This window comes from Solea solea, chromosome 12 (assembly GCF_958295425.1).
Source record: "Solea solea chromosome 12, fSolSol10.1, whole genome shotgun sequence".
NCBI lineage: Eukaryota > Metazoa > Chordata > Actinopteri > Pleuronectiformes > Soleidae > Solea > Solea solea.
Window position 1 is genome coordinate 9,165,515 of NC_081145.1, and position 12,618 is coordinate 9,178,132.

The 12,618-nt window shown below is 40.7% G+C and overlaps 1 protein-coding gene across 1 annotated transcript in view; it reads right to left on the reverse strand.

The window, feature by feature from the left end:
* b4galnt4a (beta-1,4-N-acetyl-galactosaminyl transferase 4a) overlaps nucleotides 1-12,618 on the reverse strand; it is a 156,831-nt gene that overhangs the window by 24,043 nt on the left and 120,170 nt on the right. Inside the window, exon 8 of the mRNA XM_058645796.1 lies at nucleotides 1,378-1,456. Coding sequence (XP_058501779.1) covers nucleotides 1,378-1,456 — 79 coding nt within the window. The remainder of the gene's footprint in view (nucleotides 1-1,377; nucleotides 1,457-12,618) is intronic.

The following is a 12,618-nucleotide window of genomic DNA, read 5'->3' on the forward strand; positions in this document are numbered from 1 at the left end:
ATAATGATGCAACACCTGAGAGCTCAATACTCTCAGGTGTTGCTTGGTATGAGAACCACAAATCTAGATTATAGAGGTTCAAAGCTCAGCCGACAAAGACTAGTCTGACCTAATTCTTTGGTTTGAGTATCAAAAGATGCTCGCTGCATTCCAAAAAGTTAAGATCATTATTTCATCTGTGTGCAACGGCTGAACATTGCGTCACATGACGAGCATCTCTCTTGCGCTCACAAGACAATGAAAGTAAACGGCCGCTAAGGGTGCACAAATGGCACCACACCTCTATGAAAGAAGAGAGCAATTCCAGCAGCGCTGCTGCTGACGATGATGGTCACCATGATGACAATAACTTGGGGCTTGTTTCAGCTTCATTCCCTACACATATTAGTGAGCTTTTTTTTTTGTCATTTACCCTCCTACTCAAAAACAAAGGGCCACATGAGGCGTTTGGGATCTCACTTCAAACTTTATCTCAAAATTAAGCCCTAGCTTTTGCCTGAGGTGCAGAACATCAGTGCTGGGAGAGAAACTGGCACAAAGACGTGTTTGGGAGAGGAAACAGAAAGTTGAAAAAGAAGTGTAGAACAATGGCAGGGAGAGGAATGAGAAGGGCTGTAGGAGATGGCGTAATTACAGGCAGTGTAATGTGAAGAGAATAGAGGAAAAAGAGAGATTTTAAATGACTTGATGTTTCCAAAGAAAAAACCCGTCTATTAAAAAAAAATGGAATACAAAGGAGGGATGAGCATTTCAACAGACACAGGGGGATATCTGACAAACATTTGTACCATTTCTCCAAATTATGAGACAGCATTTTTATGAGGAGAAGAAAAATGCCATTGCTTCAGTCAAACCTATGTGACATACTTTAAATTACCTTTCTATGTCAGACACAAGAGGGCAACTAATAAAATGAACACCAAACTCTAGCACATGAAAGCTAGTCTGTGTAATGCAGGGTTAACAGTGTGTTGAGCTTTGAAGAGGAGCAGCTACCAAGATGCATTCAAGGACCCTAGTAAATGTCATACTTTTGCAAACACACATGGAGTCCAGGAACCACATATTTGCTGCTCCTGTCACCTTGTGGTACATCACAAATTAGTCAGAAAAATATATTTTTTTAATCAATGTAATCACTGATACAAAAACCCATTCATTTCATTATTTCATTACACTGAGCAATCAACTGTGTATAATCAAATATTCATGACCCATCCCAAATATGAATCATCTTCCTTTCATTTCTCACCTGTCACTGCTGTATATTGTTAAAAACAGGGTACACATACAAACTGGGAACAGAAACAGACTCAAAGAAACAGGGAAAGTTGAAAAGAGGAAGACAGACTCCCTTGTTTTGATGCATCCACTTACCCCAACCTCCACATGATCTGAGCCCTTGTCATCCTGTTTGTGGAGGATCTCAAAGTAGTATCGTCTGGATGATATCAGGCTGAGGGGAAACAAACAAAAAGAATGATTGTACACTGAAGAAAAAAAACACAATCTTTCCACAAGAGGCCATATATATGCTTCTATATTAGGATCATTTCCCAGTGCCCTCCACTTAAAGCGATGTGGAGAAGTAGGAGAAATACAACTGTGTGCAATTTTGTGACAACCAAAATATGTTTGGGGTTTTATGAGTCTACAGTGAATTTGGGCAAAAGAAAAAAAAAGAAAAGGGCTAACATAGAAATAACACATCAACTGGACGCAAACAGGTTAATCGGTCTAAAATACGACACTCAGTGCTACAGGCAAGATGGCAAAGAAGACAGCAATGAGCCAGGATATTATCAGCCCCTAGTCCTAAATAAAACACTCCCTCTGAGTCAGGGAAGACGGAAATCAATGCTCCACATAAATCATCATTTTAAACCTTTACAAGCTCCAGTATTTCACAGGAACTACTGCTCAGATAGTAAAATTCTGATTTACAGTTGATGAAAAACAGGCATGCCGCGCGACATTGCTTTGTTCTTATTAAAAACACATCTTGGATAATAGGGGCGGCATCTGCTGCTAAATGTGAGACACCCGAGCACTGCTCCACACGTCATTAACTCTCAGAACACACACATACAACCAGAGTCTAATACGCCGTGCACTGTGTGTGGCAGGGGAACAAAACTTGTGTGTTGTGTGCGCACATGTACGATACACATCTATGTGCACAGGCAGTCTGTTCCATGCATAGACAACCTACTGCTTCAAGGATAAAATGGCACTGTATCCAAAAATGCCATTCACATAATTGTCATTATGTTAATTTTGTTTGCTGCAGCCTGGAAATGTGCAACTTGATGTGTTTGTCACCGAGGCTCTTTCTTGCCTCCAGTTTATCTCTTGAAACAAATAAAAGCTCTTCTTCTTTGAAGTCTTTGAATAAAAAAAGGTAAAATGACACAATAAAAGTTGTGCGAAGCAGGAGAAACAGAAACACTACTATTGCTTGATGTAATCCCTGTTCAAGAAAATATTGCATATGCTGTACATGTGCAAAATACATTATACAATGTTGTGTCCTTTGCAGTTCAAAGAGCTCCATGTGACAGTTGCTTGTTCTAAAAGATAAAAGAAGGAAAGGCAATGACTTTTAGTCTTTGTTCTTGGCTAATTGGATACTTGTGTTAATGAGCAAGATGAACTGGTATACCTAATAAAGTGGTCGCTGAGGGCATATGTGTATGTGTGTGTGTGTTTGTGGATGTGGTTGACTGAGTTGAATGGGAAGGACAAGGTCTGATGGGGGAACGATCTCATGTTGCCCCGAGCAAAAACACCGGAACATCCTCCGGCTGTCCAGCGTTCTGTAACCAGTAAATCACTGCAGGTGCCTGAGAGCGGCGACAGTGTGCTAAGGTCATTCTCTCATGATTAGGGAAGATCGCTGTATACGCAGCTGCTGAAATGGCACTCTGTGAACTCAAGTGGCACTTTCAGCTTCTGGCATCCTGCTTGCCCTTTTCAAACGCACCGCCAATCCTCACCCAGAACTCTGAGCCGAGACATACATGCGAGAAAGAATCTAAATGCTTGTTTTACATTCACATCAGGGAGGATTTTATTCAAAAGAAACTGGAAATAATTAGATTATATGCAGTGGTGGTTGCTGGTCTTTGAAACTGGGGAAACTCATTTCAGGACCAGTTATAAATTCTGCAAACGAACTAGAACAAGGAAACAAAAATGGTCTGTATTGCTGAGCAAATAACACACAGGTATTTGTCTACAGACTTCACTCAACAAATCCACACAGGACTGAGCCAAAAAAGGCTCCTATGTCATGTATGTTTCTGCAAAGCTGTCAATCAAAAACTGGCTCCACCTTTCAGCCAGTTCCTCCAATCATCATGCAGACCCAGTGTCTGCGCCCGCCCACTGCTCCATTCACTCCAAGAGAAGCTGAGCTTCCGTGGAAGTGACGTTTTTGCTGCATTTGTCCAATCACTGTTGGGCTGAATGAACGTTATTGTATTGAGATGTAAATACAACACAGTACATATTTGATGATATTTTAGAGGAAGCTCCGCTTCCCATGCTGTCTGAGAGCAATCACCACTGATCGTATAAAACTTTAATGAATATAATAATAGTATTAATGAAATGAAAATACTACATTCGGACACAACTGGTTTTCAAAAAGAGAAATTTGAATCTCACTGTCGCCATTATTCACATCAAGATTAACTTGTGGCATATTTTTCTTAACATTTGGTGCTTAAATTGGTTTTAAATTGTTGTGTGCTATTTTTGTTCATGAATAGTCAATTTTATGCTTTGGGGATTTTGAGGCAATTTTGTTGAGCTGCACAAGGATAAAGTGCTTGAGTCTTGAATCTTTCTGTCCCGCAGAGGCTAATGATTTTTAGAGAGTTTTAGTACATTTCCTATAGCCGTTCATCAGGTTGTCTGTTTCAGACCATAATCTGACTCCATCAGGGGGATAATCTAATGTCTGAGAGGATGCAGTCTGCCACCACGGTGTGTGTCTGAGTCAGGCAGATAGATGACAACAGACATAGAGGACTACATGTTCAAAACACAATGACGGGACACACTCAAAACTCACAAAATACATCCTCTGTCAACATGTGAGGACCTTTCATTCCTCTCGCCGTCAAAAATGTTATTTCATGCCAGATGAGACAAAATATGTGTGCACACATGTGTCTGTGCATGCATGTGCACATACTGTATTTTGAGACTGAGGCAAATCATGACACACTGAGATTCATAAACAGAGGAAGAGGGCTGACAATCAAGTCCTATTCACATGTGCTTAGTCACGTGAGACTGAGTCTGCAGTTGTCTGCTCTCGTACTTATTGCTTTAAAAAAAATAAAATAATGAATGAATCACATCTTTGCATGCACGTCTTGCTTTTGTTTTCAGGTTGGTGTCAAGATGATGGATATTCTTTGGTGAAATAAAAGTTGGAAATGAATCATAAACTGTCCAAATACAGACACAGAAGACAGATACGATGAATACAATAGAGATGTGAGGGGAATTTGAGATTGCTGTGTCCAAAAGTCCTCGATTAAAATCTGTGGAGAAAGATGAACACCGCAGAGCCCCAGACATGACATGGAGGAAAAAAAATTTGATTTGTGGCCACAAAATACTAATTAGTTCCCACGAAATAGATATAATGTGCACATATGTCAGCTGAGATTGGCAGAGGGCCCCCCGGTACCTTCGTGTGGAGGATAAAGTGGTAGAAGATGGATGGATGGACATTATACCTATTTTGTGGGAACTAATTAGTATTCCGTGGCCACGAATCAGAGGTTTTTCCCCCCATGTCATGTTTGGAGCTCCGTAGAATATGAGTGAGGGAAAGAGAAAGAGGTGGTTTTTTTGTGTTAATTTTAGGGCTGAGAATTGCATTGTCTTTAGGTTTGTGTAGGTATGGTTAAGGTGAGGGATAACACTTTGTTGAGGCTATCAAAATGAAAGGAAGTCAATGCAGTGTGCTAAGAAAAATAGCTGTGTAAACCTGTGTGTGTATGTGGTGTAGTTAAGTGGGGGGGTTACAGGGGTCATCACATCAGTCGTCCTATGATGGATGACATGGATGGCAAGCTCTGGCTGTAAGTGGTAAAGAGACAGGCAGAAAAGGAAGATAGTAGGAGCGATAGCAAATGTGTTGAAGGCAGGGCAACATTGCACTGCTCGATGTACAGCCTGCCAGAAATTATTATTAGAAGAGGAAAAAGAAGAAGAAGAGGAGGAGGAGGCGGAGGAGGAAGGATGGGGGATGAGACTGGGGGGATGGGAGGATGGGAAGAACTGTGGTAGAGAACTTTGAGCTGTGGTTGAGAGCTTCGGACTGTGGAGGGCAGCATAACACCTCTCAGTTTACAGTCTGCCGGGAATTATTAATAGAAGAAGAAATGAACAGCAGAAACAGAAAGGGAATTATACAGTGCCATACCTTCTGTATCTTGCAGGAAAAAAACAGATAACAGTACATATCACTGAGGCATGATTGCATACCAGAGGAGAGGAGAGGATAAAGTAGCCCAAGTGAAGGGCAAATGAAAGATGGAAGATGGAGAATAGCTATTATCATGTGATTTGGAGGATGAATAGAGGACACAGAAGTGGAGTCTAATTGCCTGACTAATTGGAGTCTTTGTTTCTCTTCGAGCTGAGCAGATAGAGACGGACAAAGAAGCTGGACCGCGTTGGCCGACACACATAAGACAGGACTACTGGAGCTAAACAATATTGTGAGAGAATATCAACTGTGCCTAAGTCTGCTGGATTTGAAGTATGAAATATTTATTTTAGTTTGAAACACACAAAGAGGTTTTTTGTTTGTTCTTTTTCCATTGTTGCTGCTGCGAGACAAAGCTCCTTCACAAGCAGCTGAAAGAAAAAAATGTGTGTGAATTACAGAAATTGATTCTCACACACACTCACTCACTCACTGTTGATATTATTAACTTGGTCTGCAGTAAGCAGAGCTCAGAAGAGCTGCATGATATGGTAAAAAAAAAGACTATATACTGTATATTGGCAGTTATTTTGACACATGTTGAGATTAACATATGATTTAGAACTGTTATTTTCACAAAATAATTTAAAAAAGAATTATGAGAATTTAATCATAATGTCGTTTATCACACATGTTGTATTCATTGAGTCTTTTGATTTGGACGTTGTACTTGGCCGTACTGCGATTTTTGATTCTTTTGTGATACATTGTGCAGCCACAGAGCTGAGGTGACATGGAGGCAGTACTCGGTAAATACAAGACCACTTTCTTTTATTCTTCCCTTCTCTGATCTGCCCACAGGCTACAGCAATTTCCTCATTCTAAATTTCCCACTATCTCCAACTCAAACATCCCACTGATGCTATCTGACTTGTCACCCAGTGGCCGTCAGTCTGGCTCACTTGCACGACTTCTGCCTCTCCAGCACCCACAGGTGGCATTTAAATAAAGGACTCTGCTCAGCGAGTGCTCTCCTCTAAATTACATTAATGACACCAGTGTTTAGGGTTGCCCCAAGGAGATGCACAAATGTCACTTTTTTTCTCCTATCTCACTCCCTCCCCTCTTCAATCCACTTCTTATGCATTCCACTAATCCATCAGAGAGCTATCACACTGCTCTTCCCTGCAGCCTCAATAAATCCTCTTTCTTCCATCCCCTCCCTCTGCCTCATCTCCCACCTCTCTCCTTTATCCCTTCCTCTCTCGTCTCCTGTATCATGTCTGTCTCTTTTCTCCAACACAACCTGCACCATCTCTTCTCCGCGTCTGCCATGTCCATTTTCCACTCTATGTAATTATCTAATATATAGCAATATAGCATTAATACCTTCAGTGCTTTTTTTCTCACTTAGCCTGGTGTAATCACTCCTACTACACTCGCACCGCGGCCTGCATGTGAGGACATGTGAAGTGAAAAAAAAAAAAAAAAAGGATCACACAATTACCGACTCTGCTGGGGTTTGTGTACTCGTGTCACACTGACACACAAAGAAACATATGCTGTTTCCATCACAGCAGAATCCAAGTGCATTTATTGTACACTGCCTGAAGGTCAACAAATGCTACACGAGGAACGTGACTACACATTAGCAGAGGAGAAACAATGATTAAAGAATAACTCTGCCAGTATTCTGTATCTTTTTAGTTCAAGCCAAGAAAAGGAAACTAAATTAATTCTACCTACTAACAGTATTGCGTTTGTGGTCATAACCTTACATGTTTCATTCCAGTTTCCATTTTGCAGGCTCTGGAAGGTTCCCATAGGAATTGCAGTTTATTTAGAGCAAATTCAAAATGTCATAGTGACATAAACACTAACGCTGAAAACTGCATGTCTCAATTCTTGGCTAAAGGCCCTTATACTATAACATAGATCTTAAATATACTAAATGGTGTTAGGGCTGGTTGCCAGTGTATATAAAGATTCCATGGGTTTTTTTCTAGTGAGGTAGGTCATGACCCATGAAGGACCCTGTTAAAGTTAAAAATGAAAATCTGGATTATTATCAGAATTTGTAATCTTGGAGCATTTTGTCATCAGTTTTTGGGTTTGCAGCTGAGCCCACAACTCAAAACACAGAAGGATATTTGGATTCTACTTCTTTTAGGCTATTTGATGAATAGAGTTTGGTATAAAAGTATATTAACTTCTATTGTCTTGATTTGTCCTATTATACACATATAATTACATAAATTGTGTGTGTCTTTGGACTGACCAAAGCCTAGTCCTGTCTCCAATTAAAATGGATTACTGCCAACTACACATGAGCTACCACAGTACTTTGCAGCTGAAGAAAATGCACCCCACATATATTCTGATTCAATATAAGCATCTACACACATGCACAGATTTGTGTTTTAGCAAGCAGGCTGTCATCAAAGGCTGTGACGGTCTGTAGGGAAGAAAATGGGACAGAGCACTCACTGCAACCTGCTGGTAAAAAGCTTTATTTCATTCCAAACGTGCCTTTGTGTCAACCAAGTACCTTGGCTCGAGTGAAGGGAGATTAGCATTAGGGATGGTACTTAAACTCAAACACAACCAGGGACACACAAAGACAGACACTCACTCAAATATGAATAAGTACATACAGTAATGACATAGTGCAGGTGCTCACTGTGGAGCAGGTGCAGTGTTCGGCTCATACACGCGCTTCATCAATATTCCTGATGTCATGAGGACAAGTGCTATGTTTTCCTCACTTGACACGTTTGGGGGCCTCCTCACCAACCAGAAGCCAACGGTGCTTCAGTGATTCAATTATAGATACTGAGACGATATGAGATCTAATGGCGAAATAAGTGCATTCTCCACATGGTTTCTCTCATTGTCACTGGAACGCTCTCACTCTAACACTAATTGGTATTTGGGGTAAATGTCATTTACCATTTTGTGGTCTGAAAGCGGCACCTTTAAAAAGTCAGCGGACAGCGTCATTCACAAAAGATAAACACTGCAATAACAGACGGACGCATGAATGAAATGCAACAATATATTAGCATACACGGGTACTTTATGTCATCAAGTTGCACCGTATTATCCTTATTGTGATCCATTACTTTTAATACTGTGCTTAACTCACAGTATTCACTTACACTCAGTGGATGAAAATACACATCCATTATCGAGAGTATTTTCTTATTTTATCACATTTCTTTTGAAAATGTGCCATGCATCAAATCAATCTCCCTCTGCACAGTGCCAAATCACAACACTCATGGTGTCAAGGCACTTTAGATTTAGACTTTAGAGAGGAAAAAAAACTAAAACTAATTTTTAACTGGAAGACATCAGCGGCAGAACCACACTCAAAGATGTGCAACCATGCATTTGAATAGACACAAGGTTACAGACATCATTTAATTAACTTTAAACTTTTTTCTCTGTTTTGTTTTTCTCACTTTAACTTTTACTCGTGTTCATTCGTTTCCAATATTTCCCCCAACGCTTAACTCGGTCAGTTGACAGCCCGCCCTGCTCAAAAGGCTCCGAAATACATCCGACTTTAGCTCAGGATGCGACTGAGCACAGTTAAGTTAGTCTCTCCAGCCCGGGGCTCTGGTAGCTGTGTCAGAGAGGGAGGATAGTGTTGACGAGGTTATCTGGATTCCTCATCTGATTATACCTCACTGTCACTCTGGCTGTTGTGATAGCGCCTCGCATACGCTGCCAAACATCATTTCACAGGTATGAACAGAGGTGGGGACAACAAGGCAGACAAACTGGAGCCTTTTTTGAAAAGCTTTTTTTGTCTTTAATCAGCTTGAGGATACTTAAATGTATTTAGTTATTTATTTTTTATTTCAGGAAAGGGAATTAATGTGATACAAAACAAAATATAATTAAAATAGTAGCAAACGAAAGTAGCACATAAAGAGGAAGCTGACATTAAACTGGTGATCAAGGTGATCGATTAAAAACACCAAATGATTCCCTGATAGGTTCTGTCCCTCTTTTTATTCCTATATAGCTACACATATAATAATACATTGGATACAAAAACAAGCAAGCGTCTTGGACAACAAAATATAGCCTTCATGGCCTTTACTGGACTTCTTATATAAGTTCTGATGTGAATGATTTGTAACACGATGGAGCCACTAAGGACCGGTGGGAGAGAGAGAGGGAGAGAGAGAGAGAGAGAGAGAGAGAGAGAGAGAGAGAGAGAGAGAGAGAGAGAGAGAGAGAGAGAGAGAGAGAGAGAGCGAGAGAGGCTGCAAGCACAGAATATACTCTCCGTCTTTAAGTTTTATTCAGCAAATTCAGAATTAGAACACAGGCGAAACAATCCTCTGTACACGTATACACCCACACAGCGTAAACAGTGTGAGTCATTACCTCCAGGTGGCCTGAGCCAGGTGGTGTAGATGAATATGGGATCTTCAGAACAGGTGTACTCTTCCAACTTTCCTGTCCATCGCATCATTTAAATTGCCAACAAGGATAGATTTTCACACATCAGAGCAGGAGAAATGCTACACCCCATTAGTGGAGCTGCAGGCATTTGAAGAAAAGCCTGATTTGGATCATATTGTCCGTCCTTATTTGGGGGGGAGGTATAGACATGTAGGACATTTGCGTATATAATTTGTCCTCTTTGTTTCAAACATTGCCTGCAAAACATAACAAGTGGTCACTCTATTTGAACTATGTGTGTGTGTTTGTGCGTTTATGGCAGTGGCGGCTGGTGATAAAAAATGTTAGGGGGGCGTATTTTAATGAAAAGAGAGAAAAAGAAAAGCACCACATGAATCAAAAGAGGAAAACAGCTGACTCAATCGATTAGAGATCACACATGATGCTCTGTTCAGAGTGTTGCCTCTTGCTGTGGCAGTATGATGTCAATTCAAACAATATTGTTATTGTTAAACCAGGTTCACATACGTTTTTAAAGACACGATGGACTCAGTCACCACGTGTCTCGCCTGCTGTGGACAAAACGTGTGTCCACACTGACAGATGTGTAGCTGCACATGTCCCCGTAGTTACTGGAGTAAGAGGTTTACAGTATATCCGGTTATATGGGCCAGTCCACTCAGCTGTGGGTGGTCTTTGGGCGCTAAAGTGTGTGCCCAAAAATTTTATATCTTTTGCATTGCGAGGGCGTGCCTGCGTACATGCGTCACTATAGCGAGAGAGTCTATGGTAAAGATGTGTGCGCCTTAAAAGGAACAGGAAATACGTCACATGACCGTAACGTTTTTAAACTACACTGGAATGCAGATTACACACACGTCAAGAACTGTATAACGTGTAGCTCGTTTACTTACATTTTTCCATGTTTTTCTAAATCATTTTTAGAGCATTCCTATCTTCTTCATGTGAGACTGGTGGGGCGGCGCCCTAGCGCCCTCTATGGACGGGCCGCCACTGGTGTATTGTTGTGTGTTTGCTTGTGTCACTACCCCAAACAGACAGACAACAGACAGTAAAGTGCCTTAAGTGAACCCATCAAGAACAATATGCTTCATTCCCTGACAATGAGATTCAAGCCTGCAGCCATTAGTCACTCTTCACTCAGCTCTATACCATAGTCGGCTCCAATGAACCGGGACGTATAAATACCCACAGTCCAAAGCATCAAAATAAAACATCAACAACAGCAGCAAACCTATGGATAGTGGGGTCTTCTTATGTGTTTCATTCTGCTCTCCTGTGTTCAATTACATTTCTGAAGGCAGCTCTCTCTCTCTCTGCTTGTCTTTGCTCTGCACCATTCAACCCATCCTTTTACACTCCATTTTACTTTAGCCTTGTCCCATTTCATTGTGTTCAGGGCCCACTACGATAATAACTAGGAACGGTAGCACATAAACCGTGAGAGTGGGTTCAAATTGTAGTTTTCATCAGGAATATGTGCGGAATGTAACGCTGTCTGAGTCTGTAAATGGCTCAAATGGCCCTGAACCTATGCTCCAAAAACAAATTACACAAGAGGATCACGCTGCCATGGGCTAACCATGCTCCCATGTGCAATCACTAATACGTTTTATAGTTGCCTTCCATCTACACATCGGGTGTAATATTGTAGAAACACCTAATTTGTTTCACTTTGTTCAAACATTCCTTCTTTTTTTTCTTTTTTTCATCAGGCTTACAAATGTTTTAAATTACCAGGTGATAAAATCTGTCTCATGACTGATTATTATTGCTCCACACATGCTCTGACACGTCTCTTTTTTTGGGAGATATTTTATTCCGTTCTGCACTGCTAATTTGCTCATTTCATTTCTATCCCATCTAATTTGAAGAATACCATTTTATGAACGTGCGGCGATTAATCCTGCCGCACGCGCAATTCACCACGCTCAAGAGCACATCAGCTCAGCTATAAACAGGCCCAGTGTAATGGCGTGTGAGGGACGCCTGTCGCACTGTGCGGCAAATAGGCTGCCTTTGCTTTGAGATGTTTCAATAAAGTCGTTGGATGCAGACGCAGGAGTTTAAAGTAACAAATGGGTGCACATTATTTCAGCGAGGCATGAATTTATTTGCATGCAAAAAAAAAACATGTCGGGCTATGAATTCTCTTCTGCTCGCCCCCGCACACACAGAAACATCAAAACAGATTTTGCCTAGTTATTTCGAGATAGACTTTCATGTCGTCTTTGATGCTTTTCCCCTAAAGCATGTGATAATGTTTAGTAATAAAATATATACTGTATATATATATTTTTTTAAAAAGTCATTAGCTCTATCCACTCTTTAAACTTTCATCATTTTATCAACTGTTTCATCTCTGGTGCAGATGGTGTATTTTCATGCCCTGACAGTAGAATCACATCAAATATCAAGGTAAACAGAATAATTAGATAGAGGAGAGGAGAGGGCAACAATCCATGCATGCTGTCACTTTCACACTAAAATTAGCAGGTATAACCAGGATTTTTAAACATGGAAAAAATACAATTAACAACATCCCCCACATTGCCAGTGGTTGTTCTGCCCTGTGGTGTTAGCTTTTGTCATCATGCATGAATTGTGATGTCACATGTGTGCAGGCAACAAAATGAGTCATAACACTATAGTGATAATGTTGAGGTGATTATTGATACGACATTGAGCACTGTCCAGATTTTTGAAGGACAGCTACAAACATCAGT